A 21,938-nucleotide genomic window follows, 5' to 3' on the forward strand; every position below is an offset into this window, starting at 1 on the left:
TGTGAGCTAAGCCAGGTTGTCAGTGTTATTTTGTTCATTATATTGTCAGTGTTACTTTGTTACATTATTACATGTCAGTAATTTTGTTACATTACTGCCTTCACTTTCATGACAGGCTCTCTGTCAAGGCCAAGTGTCTATAGGAAATAGACCAAGTATGAAATAGAGTTTCAAAAAGATCAGCCCATTTTAAAATATGACCCTGGCCCAGGATCTTAAAATTCTAGTTTTTAGGATTATCCCCAGTGAAAAAATTAATTTTGCTCTGAGCTTTCTGGCAGCCATCAGAAAGAGGGAACCAAAACTATGTACATGAATTGCTGTGTCTATATTTTAGGGAGAAATGAAAAAGAAAAACCATCAGCTCAAAACAAGAGTAGTTATTGAGTACTAAGACCTGTGAGAAATTTCTTCTGTGATTTCCTATAAAGACTACTCTGTCTTGTGAAAGAACATCCTTTACAGTGAATATAATGTTTTTTTTTGCAAGGTTTTTATTTAGCTATCCTTTGATTTAAGAATATAGCTTAAGAACTATGTGCCATTCAGTACAATTACCTCTAAAAGGGACTAAAATGTAGTCCCAGACACACAGCTCTCTGATGACCTGGTCTATTCCAAGGATAACATTTATAATATCTAAACTAGAGGAATGAGTGAACTGCATAAATAATATATGTAATTATAATTATAATATAAGCTTACTCTGTGGTTCAGACATCTAAAACTATTCTGATTCCTGATCCTTTGTGTGTGGTTTGTTTCTTCTCCTCCTTCCTCTCCCCTCTCCTGTCCCTTCCCCCTTGCTGCAATACTTCTTTTTTTCTCACCTTCATCGTATATTCCCTACTTCAAGGTTTTCATTTTTGCTATTATGTTTTTAATTTCTAAGAACTGCTTTTTTGCCCTTGCCTCATGGATGTATTTTCTTCACTTATCTATCCAAGAATAGTGTAGTAGTTTTGTTTTTCAAAGGTTTCTTTTGAATTTTTCTTTAGAATTTTTCATTTCTGCTATCATGTTTCTAATTTCAAATTTTCTCTCTTAAGTCTGAGCCTATTTCCATCCCCTGCTAATCTTTAAATCTTCCAAAATGCTTTTCTCCCAGCTTGTCTTCATACCTGACTTTCTTGTCAGCCATTCTTCAGGTAAGAGTTAATCTTTGGTTTTCTGTTTCTGTTTAAGGGAAAGGTCTAAAAAGCTTGTGGATAGGGCTTGCCAACTGTGAGTTTCATTGAGAGTGATCTTGCCAAGCTTTTTTGTTATTAGACCCTGTGTTGTATCTTTAGTTCCTCTTAGGCTGATCAGGTATTCCAGAAAAAGACTTCTAATTTCCTACCTGGAAACTAAAAGCCCATGTCCAGCATTTTCCGAGATGAGTAGATGAAAAGCATCAGCATTCGGAAAGCATGCATTCACTTGATCACCCTTGCTTTGAAACAATATAGTTTCTTTCATTTGGGCCTAATGTCCCTAATCCAGAGACTCCTCTCTTTTACCTTCTCTAAAGAATAAAAATCATAATTTTCTATTGATATAATAGTGTGTGGAGCTGAGGAGAGGATCTAGGGATGCAACTGTTTCTTAAGCAGCTTTCATCGAATCCTCCTTATTTCAGCTACCACCTCCCCTACCCCCATCACCATCTTTTCCAGAAGTCCTGGTACTATTAATTCCTGAGCCTTTTGGAGATTCTGCAGAGTAAATCCAATTGGTTCTTGGCTTTCCCTACTGCCAGTTTAAGATTTGGTTAAAAGGTTAAGATGTTAAGTCAGTTACCTCATATCCATCTGCATTTCAGCTTCCAAAGTTTTGTTACTGTTGACTCCTCTGTTATTCTTCCTGTTCTTGTACTTTGTCCTTAAAAAATAATACCTTTATTGTAGCTTAGTGATGTTTCCAGAGTGGGTGAAAGATGTTTAGTCAACATCCCCCTCTTTGCTCAGATGTCCTGCCATTATTTCTCACTATCAAGCTTTGGGGTAAGTGTTGGGGATAAAAGGCTTAAAGATATACCTGGAATGTAGCTAGGCAGTTTTGTTAATTAAAGGCAAGTCCATCATCATCATCATCATCATCATCATCATCATCATTGACTATTGAAAGATTACAATATGTGAAGTACATTAATTTTCTCATTTAATTCTCATAGTCTTATGAAGGAAGTACTGTGCTTATCTTCATATTGTAGGTGAGGGAAATTAAGATTTAGAGGGGTAAGCGGACTTGGCTCAATGGTTAGAATGTCCACCTACCACATGGGAGGTCCACGGTTCAAACCCAGGGCCTCCTTGGCCCGTGTGAGCTGGCCCATGCGCAGTGCTGAGGCATGCAAGGAGTGCCCTGCCACGCAGGGGTGTCCCCCGCATAGGGGAGCCCCACCTGCAAGGAGTGTGCCCCATACGGAGAGCCGCCCAGCTCGAAAGTTCAGCCTGCCCAGGAGTGGCACCGCACACACACAGAGCTGACATAGCAAGATGATGCAACAAAAAGAGACACAGATTCCTGGTGCCGCTGACAAGAATAGAAGCAGACACAGAACACACAGTGAATGAACACAGAGAGCAGACAACTGGGGCGGGCGGGGGAAGGGGAGAGAAATAAATAAAATAAATCTTAAAAAAAAAGAGAAGATTTAGAGGGTATGAGGAACATGGATAGAGTCACACAGCCAAGAAATGGCAGGAAATCCGACTTCAGAGCCTAAGTGCTCTTAACCATGAGGCCCTGCCTTTTTCAAACTGGAGAACAACTATGCTAAAGTTTAGGTTGATATCCAAGTAAGGAAGTTTAAAGTCTAGCCAGGGCATATGGCTGAATAGAAGGCCAGTCAGTCATTACACTTCTGGTTCTAGTGTTACTCCTGCAAAGAAATTTTAATTTAATACATCCTGTGTCAGAGTTGTAAATCTAGAGTCAGCTTAGGACCTTGGGGCAGAGGGCCCAGGGCAGAGGTAAAGGTACAGGAATGGTCAGCTTGGCAACTCTGTTTCAGTGATAAGTTGATGGACTGTTAGGTGCTGGTAATCTGATTCACTTAGCAGGAACTGCTGATGACTAAGAGCTGGGTAAGATGTGATACATCCCCCTTTTACTTTCCCTTTGGGTAAAGCTGAAGGAATTGAAGAATCTGCAGCAGCAATACTTAAAGATTAACCAAGAGATCACTGAGTTACGTCCGCTGAAAACTCAACTTCAGGAGTATCAAGACAAGACAAAAACATTTCAGATTATGCAAGAAGAACTCAGGCAAGAAAACCTCTCCTGGCAGCATGAGCTACATCAGCTCAGGTATGATAATGCCTGCTTCTTAATCATTTTCATGTTCTTTTTATTTTTCACTTTTTATTTTGAAATAATTACAGATTCAGAGGAAGTTGCAAAACTAGTACAGAGAAGTGCCATGTACTTTTCACCTCATTTTCTCCTCTGGTAATGTCTTATAAAAATTATAGTTCAATGTGAAAAGCAGGAAATCAGTATTAATACAACCCACACTTTATTCAGATTCACCTATTTTATATGCACTCATTTGAGTATGTGCATATGTATAGTTCTATGCACTTTTATCACGTGTGGATTAGTATAAGCTCTACCACAGTCAAGATTCACAACTGTCCCATCAACACAGATATGTTGTGCTACTAGTTTATAGTCACATCCCCACTTCCACCCCCATCCCTTACCCTTGGCAACTGCTAATTGTTCTCCATCTCTATAATTTTGTCATTTTGAGTATGTTTCATAAGTGGAGTCATACTTTATAACTTTTTGAGATTGGCTTTTTTTTTTTTACTTGACATGATACCTTTGAGATCCATTGAAGTTATTGTGTGTATCAATAGTTTGTTTTTTTAAATGACTGAATAGTAGTCTATGGTATGGATGTGTCACTTTAACCATTCACCCATTGAAGGAGATGCATGTTGTTTTATTTTTTAGCTATTATAAATAAAGCTGCTATGAACATTCATGTATAGGATTTTATGTGGACAAAAATTTCATTTCTGTGTGATAATTGCCCAGGAGTATAAATTCTGGGCTGTATATTAAATACATGTTTAGTTATTTAAGAAACTACAAAATGATTTTCCAGAATGGCTATACCATTTTTATATTCTCACCAGCAAAAATGAGAGTGATCCAGTTGCTATATGTCCTCTCCAGCATTTGATATCATCACTATTTTTTATTTTAGTAGTTTTTAAAAAGTATGTCATGATATTTCACTATGGCTTTAATTTGCATAATGACCAATGATGTGTTAATGTGGAGAAAGTGGCCATGGTAGCTCCTGAAGGTAGGGAGAGGGAAGAAGAGATATGATGTGGGGGCATTTTCAGGACTTGGAGTTGTCCTGGGTGGTACTGCAGGGACAGTTGCTGGACATTGTATGTCTTGTCATGGCCCACTGGGTGGACTGGGTGAGAGTGTAAACTACAATGTAGACCACTATCCATGTGGTGCAGCAGTGCTCAAAAATATATTCAGCAAATGCAGTGAATGTGCCTCGATGATGAAAGACGTTGTTGTTGTGGGAGGAGTGGGGTGAGGGGGGTGGAGGGTATATGGGGACCTCATATTTTTTTAATGTAATATTTAAAAAAATAAATAAAAACAAACAAAAAACAATTTGTAGGTCCAAAATGTAATAGTCACCCCTAAAAAAAGTGAAATTAAATAAACCCTACCCAACTAAAGACTTTGAAAAAAAAAAAATGACCAGTAATGTGAAAATACTTTTTGTATGCTTATTTGACATCCATAGTCCTCTTTAAGGAAATATTTGTTCCTGTGCTCTGCTCATTTTCTAATTGGATTGTTTATTCTTTTTCTGTTCAGTTTTGAGACTTTTGATATATTCTAGTTCTTTACAAATTCTTTGCCAGATATGTGGTTTGCAAATATTTTCTCCCAGTCTATAGCTTATCTTTTCATTTTCTTCAATAGGGTATTTCATGGCAGAAGTTTTAATTTTGGTGAACGTTATTTTATTGAACTTTTTTTTAAGGATCATGCTTTTGATGTCACAACTAAAAGTTCTTCACCTAGACGACCCTAAAGATTTTCTCCTGTATTTTCTTTATATTTTGTTTTACATTTGAAGTTGGAATCCATTTTCTGAAATTTTATTTATTTCTCCACCACCCCCCTCCCCCATTGTCCCCATTGTTTTGTGCTTGCTGTCTAATCTCTGTGTCTGCTTGTCTTCTTTTTAGGAGGCACTGGGAACTGAGCCCAGGACCTCCCATGTGGGAAGGAGGCACCCAGTCACTTGAGCTACCTCCACTCCATGCTTGTTATGTCTCTCATTGTGTTTCTTTGTTGCATTGTCATCTTGTTGTGTTGTCTTGTTGCATTGTCATTTTGTTATGTCAGCTCTCCATACCAGCCTGTTGTGTCAGCTTGCTGTCTTGTTCGTCTTCTTTAGGAGGCACCAGGAACTGAACCCAGGATCTCCCATGTGGTAGGTGGGCACCCAAGGGCTTGAGCCACATCTTCTTCCCTATAATCCATTTTTTAATTTAAAATCAGTTCTATTGAGGTATAATTTATGTGCAATAAAATGCACCCATTCTAAGTTGAATGAGACTTGGCAAATGTATACACCTGATTACCTACCACCACTAACAAGATACAGAACGTTTCCATCATTCCAGAAAGTTCCCTATTTCCCCTTCCCAGTCATCCTCTATCCCTAGCCCCAGGCAATCACTGATCTGATTTCTGTCACTGTCATTTAGATTTCAAAAAGCTATGATCCAGTTTGAGTTGATTTTTTAATAATGTGTGACATTTAGGTCAAGGATCACTTTTTGCCTATGGATATTCTGTTGCATTTGCACTCTGTTGAAAAGACTGTCCTTCATTGAATAGCTTTTGTGTATTTGTCAAAAATCAGTTGGCTGTAGTTAATGTGGATCTATTTCTGGGTTCACTATTCTGTTCCACTAATGTATCTTTCTCTCTGCCAGTACCACCCTGTCTTGATTATTGCTCATGTATACTGTCTTAAAATAGGATAGAATGATTCTTCCCACTTCATTATCCTTTTTAAAAATAGTTTTAGTTCTTCTAGTTCCTTTGCCTTTCCATATATATTTTATAATAAGCTTTCTATATCTATAAAAAAATCATGCTGGCATTTTGATAGGAATTGCATTAAACCTATAGATCAATTTGGGAAGAATTTATATCTTTAAAACTTTGAGTCTTCTAATCCACGAACATGGTATGTTTGTCAAATTATTTAGATCTTCGATTTCTTTCATTAGCATTTTGATGTTTTCAGCCTGTAAGTCCTATACATGTTTTGTTAAATTTGCACCATGTTCTTTTCTTTATAAGCAATTGTAGATGGCATTGTATTTTTAATTTCAGTGTCTTTGTATCCATTGCTAATATATGGAAGTACAATACATTTTTGTGTGTTGATCTTTTTGTCTTTGACCTTCTGAATTCAGTTTTACAGTGCTTTTTGTAGATTTCTTTGGGATTTTTCTATGTACAATATCCTGCCACCTGAAAATAGTTGTGGTTTTATTTCTTCCTTTCCAATCTGTATGTTATTTCCTTTTCCTACCTTATTGTGCTAAGTAGGACTCTCCAGTACTATGTTGAATAGGAGCGATAAGAACAGACGTCCTTGCCTTGTTCCTGATCCTAGGGCAATAGCATTCAGTTTTCTACCACTAAGTCTAATGTTAGCGGCAGGTTATTTGCAGGTGCTCTTTATCAAGTGAGGAAGATTCCCTCTATTCCTGGTTTGCTGAGAGTTTTTATCAAGAATAGGTGTTGAATTTTGTTAAATGCTTTTTCTGCCTTAGTATTTTTTTTCTTTTGTGTGATAAAATGATGGATTACACTGATGATTTTTTGAACATTAAACTAGCTTTGTTTCCCTGGAATATACCCTACTTGCACAAGATCTATAATTATTTTTATATATTGCTGGATTTGATATCTTAATACTTTATTGAGGGAGATATTGCTCTGTAGTTTTCTTTTTTGTGTGCTGTCTTTGTCTGGTTTGTTGTCAGGGTAAAGCTATAATACTGGTCTTATGAAATAAGATGGGAAATATTTTCCCCTTTTCTGTTTTCTGGAAGAGATTATGTAAAAATGGTGTTAATTCTGCTTTAAACAGTTACCAGAATTCTCCAGTGAAACTGTGGATTTGAATATTTCTTTTTAGGGATTTTTTAAAGCTATGAATGAATCTACTTTAATCATTATAAACCTTTTAAAATTATCTGTTTCATATTGAGTGAGTATTGGGGGTCTGTTTTAGCTAAGTTGTCAAAGTTATGTTTGTAGAGTTGTTCTTAGTATTCCCCTATCCTTTAATGACAGTGAGGTCTGTGATCCTTTTTCATTTCTGCTATTGGTAATTTATCTTTTCTTTTTTTTCTTTGTCTTGCTAAAGGTTTGGCAATTTTATTGATCCTTTCAAATAAGTAGTTTTTTATTTTCTATTTTCTGTTTTCAGGTTCATTGATTTTTGTTTTTATCTTTGTTATATCCTTTCTTCTGTTTGTTTGGGTGTAATTTTTTCTTTATTTTCTAATTCCTTTGAGTGAGAGCTTAGATCGTTAATTTGAGATCTTTCCTATATTCTAATGGAGCATTTAGTGCTATAAATTTTAGTCAGCATTGCTTTAGCTCTGTTCCACAAATTTTGACGACATCTTTTCATTTCCATGCAATTTAGCATATTTAAATTTTTTCTTTTGGGACTTCTTTTTGATGTATCAGTTTTTTAGAAGTGTGATGTTTAATTTCCAAATGTTAGGAGGTATTCCTGTTATCTTTCTATTGTTAGTTTCTAGTTTAGTCCATTTTCCTCAGAGAACACATGCTGCCTGGTTTCAATTTTTAAAAATTTTTTGATGTTTGTTTTATGACCTTGAATATGGCCTATCTTGAGATCTGTTGGCTTTTGTTGCATTTTGCTGTTGTTGGGTATAGCATTTCATAAATGTCTGTTAAATCCTTTTGGTTGATGATGTTGGTGAGCCCTATATCCTTGCTAATTTTCTGTCTAGTTGGTCTATCAGGTGTTTAAGTATCCAATTATAATTGTGGATTTGTCTATTTCTCTTTTCAGTTCTTTCAAGTTTCTGTTTCATATACTTGTTTTTTGTTGCATATGCATTTTAAATTGCTATGTCTTCTTGGTGGATTGATCTTTTTTCCATTATGTAATCCTTCTCTGTCTCAGGCAAATTTTTTTGCTCAGAATTCTACTTTATCTGGTATTAATATAGCCACTCCTGCTTTCTTTTGATTAATGTTTGCCTGGCAAATCTTTAATCATACTTTTACTTTTATCCTAACTGAACCATTATATTTGAAGTGAATTTCTTGTAGACAGCCTAGAATTACGCCATGTATTTTTTTTTCCTAAAGATTTATTTATTTATTTATTTATTTATTTCTCTCCCTTTCCTCCTCCCCCGTAGTTGTCTGCTCTCTGTGTCCATTTGCTGTGTGTTCTTCTGTGACCACTTCTATCCTTATCAGCAGCATCAGGAATCTGTGTTTCTTTTTGTTGCGTCATCTTGTTGTGTCAGTTCTCCATGTGTGCAGTGCCATTCTTGGGCAGGCTGCACTTTCTTTCGCGCGGGGCGGCTCTCCTTACGGGGCACACTCCTTGAACGTGGGACTCCCCTATGCGGGGGATACCCCTGCGTGGCACAGCACTCCTTGCGCACATCAGCACTGCGTGTGGGGCCAACTCCACACGGGTCAAGGAGGCCCGGGGTTTGAACTGCGGACCTCCCATGTGGTAGGTGGACGCCCTATCCACTGGGCTAAGTCCGCTTCCCACATCATGTATTTTTAAATTCGTTCTGCTAGTCTGTCTTTTGATTGATATGATATACTTAGACCATTTACATTTAATGTAATTATTCTAATTATTGATAATTCTGCCATTTTATTGTTTGATTTCTGTTTTTCATTCCTCTTTTTCACTTTTCCTGACTTCCTGTGGGTTACTTGGACATTTTTTTAGAATTTCATTTTTAAATATCTGTTGTCTTTGTTAGTATATTTCTTTTTATGCATGTTTAGTGATTACATATTGCAGTATACATACAAAACTTATCACAATCTACTGATGTCAACCAGTTCAAGTGAAGTGTTGAAGCTTTACCTCCATTTAGGTCCCTTTACTCTCTCCACTTTATAATTGCCTTAAAAATTTCCTCGAAATACATTGAGAATCACATCAGAACAATGTTAAAATTTTCCTTCTACCATCAAACAATTAAAACTTTTTTTCTGTTTGAAGATTGTCCTTTAGGTATTCTTTTATGGTAGGTTTACAGGGAACAAATTCTCTTAAGTTTTTGTCATGTGAGAATGCCTTGATTTCACTGCGTATAGCATTTTGAGTTGACAGTTCTTCTCTTTCAACACTTGAAAAAATGTATGCCACTTGCTTCTGGCCTCCATGTTTTCAAATGAGAAATATGAAATTATTTCAGTGTTGTTTAAATAATGTGCCATTTCAAGCTTATTTTCAAGATTTTTTTAGTTTTCAGAAGTTTATGATGTTTCTTGGCATGGATTTCTTTAAGCTTTGGAGGTCTTTCATTTTCTTTAACCTATGGGTTTGTATATTTTGCTAAATTGGGGACATTTTCAACTACTAAATCTTTGTAGACTTTTTCAACCCCACATTTTTTTCTCCTCTCCTAGGATTCTGATGACATGGATGTTAGGTCTTTTGTTACTGTCCCACGGGTCCCTGAGACTCAATTATTTTTTTCAGTCTCTTTTCTTTCATTGTTCAGTAATTTTTGTTGTCATTAATTTCACTGATTATTTCCTCTGTCACCACCATTCTGCTATTGAGTCCATTTTTATTTTGGATATTTTATTCTTCAGTTCGAAAATTTCCATTTGATTCTTCTTTATATCTTCTATTTTTTTCCTGATGTTTTCTGTATTTTCATATATTTTCATTGTACTCCTAATTGCTTGTTAAAGCATTTCTATAAGGATTACTGTAAAAATATTTGTCATATAATTCCAACATTTCCATCATCTCAGTGTTGTCATCTGTTGATTTTCTTTTCTCAGTCAAGTTGTGATTTTCCTGTTTCTTAGTATAATGAGTGATTTTTGTTGTATCTTGAATATTTTAGAGATTATATCATGAGACTCTCTGTATTATCTACTGTTTTTTCTTTTTAAGGAGTACCAGGGATTGAACTCAGGACCTTGTATGTGGGAGGCAGGCATGCAGCCACTGTACTACAGCTGCTCCCATCCATATTATTTATTCTGTTTTAGAAAGCTTCCATTGATACCACAACCATGGGGAGAAGGGGACACTGAAACTTTACTGCCTAATGGAGGTGGATGTCCAGGCTCCCTCCTCATCCTCCATTGATATCTCAAGGGAGAGGGGGTGCTTGATACTGCCAAGAGGAAATGGAAGACTAGGCCCTGCACTCAGATTGTACTGACACCATGGGTAGGGAGGGGGGTGCTTCATTATTGCTGGGTGAGGGTAGAAGCCTAAGCTCCACACATGGCATCCATTGATATTGCTGCCAGGTGTGAAGAAGAACACCTCATTATTGCTGGATAGTAAAAGACCAGGTTCCCTACTCAACCTCCATTGATGCCACAGGCCTCCATTGACACTGTAGTCAAGAAGGGGCACCTTAAACGGACTTTGGCCCAGTGGTTAGGGCATCCGTCTACCACATGGGAGGCCCGCGGTTCAAGCCCCGGGCCTCCTTGACCTGTGTGGAGCTGGCCCATCCGCAGTGCTGATGCGCGCAAGGAGTGCCGTGCTACACAGGGGTGTCCCCCGCGTAGGGGAGCCCCACGCGCAAGGAGTGCACCATAAGGACAGCCGCCCAGCGAAGGAGGGAGCAGCCTGCCGAGGAATGGCGCCACCCACACTTCCCGTGCCGCTGACGACAACAGAAGCGGACAGAGAAACAAGACGCAGCAAAAAGACACAGAAGACAGACAACCGGGGGAGGGGAGGGGAATTAAATAAATAAAAATAAATCTTTAAAAAACAAAAAAAAAAAGAAGGCACCTTATTACCATTCGACTGGCTGGAAGTCCAGGTTGCCCAATCGGCCTCTTCTGATACTATCTCAACAGGGACGAGAAGAAGCACCTAAATACCAGAGGTAGAGGTAGATGTCCAGGCTCCACATGTGGCCTCCACTGACACCATGGTGGGGATTGAAGGAGGTCAAAGAGAGACATCCACTTACCATTGAGTAGTGATGAACATCCAGATTCCATACTTGGCTTCTTCTTACTCCACTCTGGCAGGAAGGGCAAGGATATAAGCTTAGCCTTTTCACTAGACATTTGTTAATAGGGTTGGGAGGACACACTGGCTTGGTTTTTTTTGCCTTTTTTGTGGTATTTTTGCCTGGAGTAGGGTGGATATTGTTATTAATATTTTTGTCTAGCTAGGCTGTCCCTTCCCAGTCCTTTAGCAAGAGAAAACGAGTTTTTCTTGGAATCATTAGTGTTTCCAGGCTGTGGATTTTTGAGCACCTATTCTGGGTTGTATAAAAGCCTAAAAACAGATAAACTAGCTAACTAGCAAAAAGCCCAGGAAACTTAATACCATGCCATTTTTTTGAGCCCTGGGCTTCCTAAGCTAATCCATCTTTTTCTCTTCACCCTTCTAAGTCTTCCTATGTTTCTTTTATATATACTGGCCTGGGGTTTTAGCTATATTTAGCAGGAGGAATAAGAAGAAATGCTTATTCCTTTTTTCTTTTTTTTTTAAGACATTAGTAACAGTGCTATGTGATATTATCATGGCAGGAAAAAAACTGTTGCTGTTTTTTTTTTTTTTCTCCCAATGTTTCCAACAAATTTGATCCAAAGAGAGAAAGTAAAGAATATAGTATGTACAAACAGGTGCTGTTGTTGCAACCTCATGTTGGGACTTTATTACTTTTGATTTTCTTTTACTTTATTACTTTTTAGCTTAAGATGGCACATGTCACCTTAATAATATAAAACCCAAAATTTTCAACAAAGAAGAATCCCTTTGTTGGAAAGTGCTGCTGCTTACGTAGCCCTGCTTTGTCTTCCAAACGCCAGAGGACAAGAGTTAAATGAATACAGAGAATATAAAGTGAGATATAGGTTCCTGTCCAGTTTACAAAGGGCTACCAGGGTGATAGAAACTGAGATAGTAAAATAAATAAGCCTCATAACATCCTCAAGAGAGTTCTTAATGTGCAGACACAGATTTTTTTCCTTCACAGGTCCTAGATGGTATGTACCTTACTAATGTGATATTTCTGAATTAACCTTAAGCAAAGTTTATAGAGTAGCATGCTCTTTCAAAGCTAGTAATTTCAATTTTATGGAGTAAAATTAAATACAAAAGATTTTCATATTTAACATCTTTATAGACTTGCCTGTAAGTGAAAATATATCAAGCTCATGGCATGGGGTTGCCAGCCTTCCTAGTAAGTTACACAAGAAAACATTTTTTGACCAAATGATGAAGATGACAAAGAAGATTTTAAAAGTGGGATTTTTGCTCACTGGGAAAACAAATTCCTCTATTTCTTTTCCCTACAATTGAACCTCAAGAGAAAAGATAAATTGTTCCATCTTGACTTCATTTTTTTTCAAGGAGATAGCTGCCTTAGTTTTATTATAAGAATTTCAGTTACTTCATGAAGAGATCAGACTGTCAGTGTGTCCTCCTTACAGATGAATATTATTGCTGACCACTGAATTTAGGACGCTTCAAAGGTGATTGGGATCACATCAAATCATCATCTTGATATCTCCCATTCTATCTCCAGCTGGAACCACAGAAACACTAAGTATTCCACTACCAGCTAAAGTTACTAAGAAATGCTGCAAAGCTCTAAAGGCTTATTTCCTGCAACCATCCATTCCTCTTTAAATTTTCCTCAATGGACAATCTGAAAAGACACTTTCCTTAATAAGTTGACCCTTAGAGAAAAGAAAAATAAACAGAAAAAAATGATCTCTGGTATGTTTTTCCCCTCATTTTCTCTTTCTACCTTTCTTTTAGCCTTACTCTCTTTACTGTATCCATTTGAGCAACTTTGAAAATAAGTAAATTATGAGCAGGAAAGAGGAGCATTTTTACTTCACTTTTAGAAGGAACAGGAAAATAAAGGCATCACTTTGATCCACTAACTTTAGGACCAGTTTCTTTAGTGGAATATGGTCAAGACTCATTTTGCTCTTGACGTGCTTGGGAGAAATGAGCTCTTTCAAACATGAAGACATTGGACCAATTTGTTCAAGATTCTCTTGGCCTGGAATTGGCTTATCAGAAGATAATCAGCTTGAAGATTTTTATGGAAGATTATGGTCTTTCTGATTCACTCTCATTCTTAGACCTAATTCTTTCTTGTTCTCTGTCACTTTTCACAAAACAGACATTTTAAAAAAGTGTTTTAGGAACATTCCTATGCATTTTTCATATTGTGGCTTTGTAATAAAAACATAATATAATTTCTAAGATTTTGGTGCTATCTTTTTGAAAAAAAGGTCGTCCAGACCACCTTTAGCAAAGCAGGGTATAATATCAATAAGAAAAGAAGGGACTGTTCTATCTTATTTCTAGAGAGAAAGACAAAAAGTCAGAGGTAATTCAAGCAAATTCTTTTGTTATTTGGAAAAATAGTGACAGTGGTGCTACTGAAGAGACACTGCAGAAATTTGATTACAATCCTCATGGTCTTTCTCAGAGTATAGTGTAGGGAGAAATAGGACTAAATAGTGGCAGAGAGGTAGATTTTGCTAGTTCAAAAGGAAATTAGCAGGGCACTGTCCTTCTGAGAAATTAACTATAAGTTCCCATTCCTTATAGATTAAGCTTTTTTTTTCTTCTGTTTTTTCTTATTTCTTTTTGAGATTAAGCTTTTTTAGCATGGCATTCAGTTCTCCACAGGATCTGACATCATTCCTCTCCATCATTTTTTTACCATATCCACTCTGTACTTGTTTACTACAACAATTCTAAAACTCACCATAGGCATTCATACTAGTGCCTTTGCTCAATTTAACTGACCCTGCAATGCTTTTCCTATTACGTTATGGAAACCCTACTCATTCAGGGTTCAGCCTAAATGCCACTTTTCCATAAATTCTTCCCCAGGCATGCCAGTTGAAATTCTTTTTTTTTTTTAAAGTTCACCATCATCTTGTGCACAGTTATGTTTATAATATGAATTTCACTCTAATTATTTTTTTACTATATCTCTGTAGTCCATGATAGTATTTTGTGTATGGAATTACTCACCTTGATCATACAAGTATATTTCTGTCTGTGATTATTTCATGTTTTTGCTAGGATGGAGAAGACTTCCTGGGAAATGCATGAGAGGAGAATGAAGGAGCAGTACCTTATGGCTCTCTCAGATAAAGATCAGCAGCTCAATCATTTGCAAAATGTTATGAGGGAACTGAGGGCTTCTTCCTCCCAGACTCAGACTCTCAAAGTGCAATACCAAAGACAGGTGAGTAGTTTCAGTGCTCACTACCATGCAGAGGTAACCACTATCAAGAAGCGTCATCCCCTGCATGTTAAGTGCCCTTTTGCTCCCATAGGGTAAGCCATCTAATGACTTCCCAAGAGATGGACTGGGTTTTTCCAGGGAAAGAAAGCATGATAAATCTTAGAGAATTTCATCAGTGCTCATATCCTGGCAGGCTTCTCCAGAGACATCAGCTTCCCTCGATGGGTCACAAAACCTAGTTTATGAGACAGAACTTCTTAGGACCCAGCTCAATGACAGCTTAAAGGAAATTCACCAAAAGGAATTAAGAATTCAGCAACTAAACAGTAAGGTAAGTGTTTACTGCTAGACTGAAATTCAATTTCTTGTTTATAGGACTAGAGGCAAGAAGGAAAGTAGAAGCTGATTCAGCCTAGGTTCCAGCTGTAGGTTAGGGTCCAGGTGGTTTATCTTTCTCAGAACCTGGGTTGCTTTCCCCAAATCACTAGGCACAGGACCAACTTCTTTCCTTGTCTTTGGAGAACCTTTAGGAATGATTTGGAGAAATGTATACAGTGAGAGTAAAGAAGACAGTTCCTTTAGGAAGCCTTCCTTCCTGGCATTGACTCCCCATTTGTGCAACTTATTAGTCATATTGAAGTTATTCCCCACAAAGCCTTTAACAAGTTATTCTGTGTTTCCCACCACTGTGCAACAGTTAAAAGTTTTAGGAAAGAGAAGGGAACCTTTTCAGGTATAGTTAGATAACAGGGATAGGAGTAAAAGATCTGCTCTTCATTTCACTCCACTTTTTGCTTTCTCACAGAGTATCTAGTGTTTTGGACACTCTATGAGATCCCCAGATCTCAGCCTTGCCACTCCACATACTGTAGGGAAGCATACTGGAGTAGATGGGGTATATTTTTAAAGGGCAAAAAAACTTGGCCATCTGATCCGTAGCGCAAAAGCCAAGACAAGATTAAAGAAAATTATTCTTGGGTGCCTTCTTACATCTCTATCTTCATTTCTCTTCCATTCTCCAACTTCTTCTCCTTTACCTCCCATCCGTACCCCCTTATGAATCTGTGAACCACTCTGGACCTTTGTTTTTCTAGAAGAGTGTTTTAAACAGTAATTCAGGACTATTAATAGATGGTGAAACCATTTTGCTGGGTAGCAACCCAAATGATTTTTAATGTAAAGGTTTTATTGAAGTAAAAACACACAGAAAAGAACACAAATCATAGAGAACATCATGGTATATTTTCACAAAGTGAAGACCCCTGTGTAACCAACACCCACTTAGAGACTCAGAATATTATCAGAACCCCAGCAGTCCCTGTGTCCTCTTCTATTTCTACCACCCCCTTTAAACTACATATAAATGGAATCATATCCTCTCTTTTGTGTAGCTTTATTTTGTGAGATTCATCCATGTAGTTGCATGGAGTTGTAATTTCCCATTCTCGTGCTAAAATGTCAGGATTGCTAAAATATATTGTGTTGTAAGCATGTGCCATAATTTCTCTATATTGCTTTTAAGAACATTGGGTTTTTCCAGTTTGGGCAAGAAATGGTTCTTCCTTTAGAATGCAACTGTGAGAAAAGCAGCTCCATCCCTAGCTTCATTCATTCATTTGTCCATAGAACAAATAATTATTATTGCCTTCTATGAATCTGGCCTTGTACTGGTTACTGAGAATACACATGGCCCCTCATGGAGCTTACAGTTTAGTGAGCTTAGAGCCTCACTCTAAACGGGTCCCAGCTAAGTAGGAGAATTGGTTATTGGGCCCTAGAATGGGATCTTAGGAGCTGGACTGTCAGAAACTCCTCTCCAAACCACTGTCGGAATTCATTCCTTGGATGCATAGACTTTTTATATATTTCTACCAGTTGGATGTTTGTGTGTAATGTGAGAAATGTGCTAGAAACTTAAAAACATGAGAGGAATGATTATTAGGTTTTTGCTTTCAGCATTTTCAGTTAATATGCTAGGCAATATGTAAAAATGTTTCCTGCTACTCTTCTAGAAGTGTTTTCCTTTCTTGGTCAAAATAATTCAGAGGTTCTCACTTTCAGGGGACAAATAGTGCTAGTGTTGCTATTGTTGAATAAGAGTCTTGTGTAAAAAAATATTAAATCATTAAAACTCAGGACAGGTAGCCTAAGTACTGCCTAAATGCATCAGTTCTTTTGGATGGTGCTCATCCTTCCCTCTTCATTTCAGTTCTCTCAGCTACTTGAAGAAAAAAATACCCTTTCAATTCAGCTCTGTGATACGAGTCAGAGTCTTCGTGAGAACCAGCAACACTACAGTGACCTTTTTAATCACTGTGCAGTCTTGGAGAAGCAGGTTCAAGAGCTGCAGGCGGTGAGTAAGAAGGTGGCAGGAGGCTGTGGAAAAGTGCTATGAAATTGAGTACAAGTGATAAAACATGAAGAAAAGCATTGAAGAGGCCCATGTGTTTAAGTTGAAAATTAATTAGGTGTGATGGAGGAAAGGGTGAGAGGAGAGGAGAGTAATCTTTGAGGTAGGAATAAAGTCTGGAAAAATTACAGAGTGAAGGGATTTGAAGAAAAAAAAGATCAGTGAGATGGGAGGGAAATCAAAATGTCAGTGGGAAACTGATGACTGGAACTTTTGAGATTCTGAAACCAAGCAAAGTGTTTGATTTTGCTCCAAGAAATAAGAAAACTGGGACTGAGAAACAAAATGGGCACCAACGGCAGTGGATAAGAGTGCAGTATTGAAGTTGAAGGAGACTAAGAATTAGTTTGGAGATAAATAGGACATGGAAGGAAGCAAAGAGGCTTGGAGGAGGAAATGTTAAGCAAGAAAAGGATCAGAGTAGCTTCTAGAAAACCTGTGAGTCTCTACTTGAGGAAAACAGACTTCAGTGGTAAGCCTGTAAACTTCTAAGAAGAGAGATCTGGGAGAAAATCTAATCAAGACAAGAGTTTTATGTAGAGGGCTAATCCACTACAGCAGAGGATTCTCATCTTCTAAATCTGGACTTGATGAGAATTTTAAATGGGAATATTCCTCCCCAAGATTTTTCATTCTCTCTGATGTTAAGCAAGTTCTCAGATTGCCCAAATACAGTTCCTCAAGTACTTTCATCACTGATTAAGCGGTTTCTTCTCTCAGGGTCCACTAAATATAGATGTTGCTCCAGGAGCTCCTCAGGAAAAGAGTGGAGCTCACAGAAAGAGTGATCCTGAGAAACTAATGGAGTCACAGCTAAGGTAGGAGAGCAGCACTTTCAACACTAGAGCATGTTCTACATACATATACAGAAATTCAGGCAGTAATCCAGATTGAACTGTAGTTCATTGGATGGATTTTATTGTCTTCTTGGTCTCACAAAATTGATGGAAGGATTAAAAAATACCAATAGTAATAAGTAACAAATTGATGGAATGTGAAAATTTTTTTAAAGCAAAGACACCAATACACACACACTTACGGAACACTAACAAGCACTAAGGTATACAAATAAGATATTCAGTCTTCAAAATCTCGTAAAGCATTCTCTGCAGCTTTATTTTATCTCTTACAACTCTGCCTTTAAAATATCTTTGTTTGTACACGCTTCTATAAATTTTCATATTTTATAACCTTATGAAAACCTTATGAAGGCTTTGAATCTCATTTATCAATAATGGTGTTGATTAGTGATCTGTTTGTTTTCCTCTTGCCCTGAAGCTTTTCTGAAGCTCAACAACAGCTTTGTAACACTAAACAGGAGATGAGCGAATTAAGGAAGCTGCTGGAAGAAGAACGAGACCAAAGAGTGGCTGCTGAGTCTGCCCTCTCCGTGGCTGAAGAGCACATCAGACGGTAAAGGGCTGAGGGAGATAGCCTGTATTCATTCATTTCTGATAATTTCTGGTCATATTCATGTACATTTCAGTGGTGAGGCTTAGGGTCTTATTCTTGTCTTATTCCGTCTTGAGATGGACGCTGCAATGAGTTTAGGATCATTGTGATCACCCAAGAGAGCAGTGCTCTCTTGAGGTCTTAGGAGGTCCCTGCTTCTCAAAGCAGTTGTTCTTAAGGAAGAATCATAATAATAGCTAAATTTATTGACAGCTTATTCTAGATGATATGAAATAAACTATAGAAGATACCTTATTTCATCCCAACAGTAACCACATGAGGTAGGTTTTGGATACTTTAGAAGGCCAAATAAATAGCAGCTCCATTCTCTATCTGATATCTGATTTAGCTGAATTTATTAAAAAGGTTAAAACCTAATGGAGATTAAATTAATGATTGTTTTATGAAGCTGGTCTTTAAAAAATAAGCTGTTGATTTGTTGGAAATGTGCTTCCTAAACCTGAGCTTCCCCTCCATGTCATTGGCAATGTTGGACCAGGATGGGCTTCCCTCCCAGGAGAATCTGCCCTTGTAAAACTAGAGCATTGGACTAGTCAAGCAAATTGCACTTCTCATGGCAATTTACTCCATGTGTGGTTATGAAAGGGCAGAGCTACACATCCCCAGGCCTTAACTCAGATTCACCAGGCAGGAGAATCACTATGAGTGAGGAAGAAAAGAGGGACTACATGGTTTTGCTGTTGAATAACCTTTTACATGGAAAGAAACATTAAAAATAGGCACTGACTTTTATCATATATGGGGAGAAAAAAACCGCATATGTTGTTGTCTCTTCCCACAGAGAGTGGCAGTTATGATAGCAATGCCTTCTTGGAAATTTAGAAATTTGTCAAGTCTTATTTGAAACATATTCCATTCCCATCCAGGATATTCAGACTTCTTAATTTTCATCGCCCTTTTGGGCCTTGGTATGCAGTGTTGTAGATGGACTCTATAGGAGCACAACATAACTTTCATGGTTTCTGCTGAGCTGTGTACCCATTGCTGTTTCTCCTGCCACATCTGTGGAATTGTTTAGACCTGTAAAACCTGGCCCTAAGGGACGGTACCTCCCTCACGTTTAATTAACCTGAACCAAACCAACCTGAGACTGCATGGTGCAGGGTGACTCTTAAGTCTGTGGACAAGCCATATCAATCCATTGTTAGTGCCAACACAGTTCCCTCTTCAGCTGTGATGCAGAATGGATATTAGAGTAACTAATCAAGTGCTGCCTACCTAGGCCTGATATTTTAGTGTTAGAATCTCCCATACACTCTGTAGTGCATGTGGAACTCAGTAGCCTTGCAATTTAAAAGCAGCCAATATTGTTTGGCTCACCAATGTCTACAAACATCTCATCCTTCCTCAGCCTAATCTACAGAAGTTGATGGACTTAACCCACAAAGTAATATACCACACTGGGCCAGATCAAAGCTGCCCCGAAAAGCTTATCACATGGAGGAACAGACAAAGGAAGTATACTCAGCCTGTTTCTCAAGAGGAAAGTAAGAAGGAGCTAGGCTATGCATGCTTAGTTTCCAGATGAACAGATTGGATTAAAGTATTCCTTCTCCCCTAGAAAAAAATGTGTGACCAGCAAAAAGAGGCCAGGAGTATAGGTTAGTGGATATCCCTTCACAGGGAAGGAAGCATTAGGAATGGAGGAAAGTATTCTACCCTCCTCACACTAATTAAAACATGTGTTTCTATAGACAAATGCTGGATCAAATGTGTTGTGTTAACTGCATTTCCTTTGATACACTCAGTGTCCATTGAGTGGGTAAAGGCAACTCTTAAAAGAAGTTCATTAAATGGAGTTCTGGAATTAAATAAGCAAATTGGCAAAAAATGAAGCAGAAAGCAGTAGAGGCTGCCAATTCAGTCTAATTCTAAAGACCCCACAAAAATCTTTCCTGGAAGCTTTTGTCTATTAGCCTTTAAAAAATGAAAACAAAAAAATTTAGATAATGAGTTTCTTCAGAAACTCGTGTATGGTATAGTGGGTGGGGGGAGGCATGAGGTATAGAGACAAACCAGGGTTTTGATTTCTGGATCTCTGATGCTTACTGGCTGTGCCATCGTGGGCAAGAAACATAATCTCTTCAAGCCTTACTTTGAGGGTAATATGTCAACCTCAAAACCTGAGGACTAAATTTATGTAAAGCACTCAGCCCAGTGCCCAATATGTAGTAGGCCGCCCATTCATGGTAGTTCTTCTCACTTTTCACTACTGCTAAACAAAACCAGTCTGCCCTCACACTCCTTTCATACTCCTTGCATGGAGGCAGGAGCTGTGGTAGCTGCCTTATTTGTGATACTACTGTGCTGCATTAACTGCCTCCTATATGTATGAACCAATAATGCCAATGCCAAGCATCTTTTTTATTTTTTCAATACAGGTTAGAGCACAGTGAGTGGGACTCTGCCCGGACTCCTATTATTGGCTCCTGTGGCACCCAGGAACAGGCGCTGTTAATAGATCTTACAAGTAATGGTTGTCGAAGGGTAAGAAAAGAGGGGAGCTATGCTATCAGACAAGTCTGGCTGTATAAAGGGCAAAGAATCAAGGCAAGAGAATGTGGAATCCAGCCAGTGAGTCGCAGTGATGGATCTATGACTTTTGGAAGGGTATGGAAGGTTGGGAGAACCTGAGAGAATTTGCCAAACCACTGACCCTGAGGGACCTTTCTCCAAGGAGACCTCTATTCTGCAGTAGTTGTATCAGTGTTACTTAAATGTAGGATTGCTAGGGAAAGGGTTTCAGACATACCCCTATAGGTTTGAAGTCCTCTGACTTACAGATTTTTCTTTCTTCAGGCCCGAAATGGTGCTGGATGGAAGCGGGTTCTGCGTTCCCTGTGTCATTCCCGGACCCGAGTGCCACTGCTAGCAGCCATCTACTTTCTGATGGTTCACATCCTACTCATTCTGTGTTTCACGGGCCATCTGTAAATTTACTTGTCATCTTTTGGATCCTTTGCCACAGAATTTGGAATTCTCCTTGACCCTAATTCAGAACCATTGATTCCAGTGGAACTGTCTTCCCATGTACAGGTCATCTCTCCAACTGTCCATGGAAAGTGCCTGCAAAAACTGTGGTGGATATGTGCACAGCTTGGAGCTGCAGGGAGCAATGAGTGTGTTCTCTTCTGCTGAGGCCTGAACATTCTGCATAATCTGAGGAGGCCCCACAGTTGGCTTTTGAGCCCAATATTCAGATTTCGTAGAGCTCTGATCGTCTTTTGTGGTCCTATAAAAAGATGTTGAGGGATGTCTTTCACCTAGGTGGATGGTTCTAATAAACCTAATAATTTGAAGTACAGTATCATTTTGATAATTTCCTTGTCTCATTTGCCCCTGTATTTTCTCCTGGTTCGGGGGAAGGTGGTACTGCCATAAACAAAGTTATGGGGAATGAACACAACCTCGTAGGACATCTTGAGCAAATAGAGTAGGAGCTGAAGGACTCCTGAGGGCATAGCTTTCAGCTGTTTGGTCCCAGGAGAGGATTGCAATTCCTTCCTGGCTATTCAGAGATAAGTGAGAATTTGTAGTTCTGGGCT

At 38.2% G+C, this 21,938-nt stretch overlaps 1 protein-coding gene across 15 annotated transcripts in view; it reads left to right on the forward strand.

Annotated features, from left to right (window-relative positions):
* GOLGB1 (golgin B1) overlaps positions 1-21,700 on the forward strand; it is a 124,644-nt gene extending 102,944 nt beyond the window's left edge. For 13 of the 15 annotated variants that reach the window (XM_071214756.1, XM_058295735.2, XM_071214751.1 and 10 more), the window contains 8 exons: positions 3,113-3,291; positions 14,345-14,510; positions 14,704-14,841; positions 16,720-16,863; positions 17,641-17,738; positions 18,199-18,333; positions 20,775-20,880; positions 21,193-21,700. In XM_071214756.1, coding sequence (XP_071070857.1) covers positions 3,113-3,291; positions 14,345-14,510; positions 14,704-14,841; positions 16,720-16,863; positions 17,641-17,738; positions 18,199-18,333; positions 20,775-20,880; positions 21,193-21,327 — 1,101 coding nt within the window. In that variant the 3' untranslated portion in view covers positions 21,328-21,700. The remainder of the gene's footprint in view (positions 1-3,112; positions 3,292-14,344; positions 14,511-14,703; positions 14,842-16,719; positions 16,864-17,640; positions 17,739-18,198; positions 18,334-20,774; positions 20,881-21,192) is intronic. The other 2 variants (XM_058295740.2, XM_058295742.2) reach the window with 2 other exon arrangements.
* The last annotated feature ends 238 nt before the right edge of the window (positions 21,701-21,938 follow it).

This window comes from Dasypus novemcinctus, chromosome 4 (genome assembly GCF_030445035.2).
Source record: "Dasypus novemcinctus isolate mDasNov1 chromosome 4, mDasNov1.1.hap2, whole genome shotgun sequence".
Taxonomy (NCBI): domain Eukaryota; kingdom Metazoa; phylum Chordata; class Mammalia; order Cingulata; family Dasypodidae; genus Dasypus; species Dasypus novemcinctus.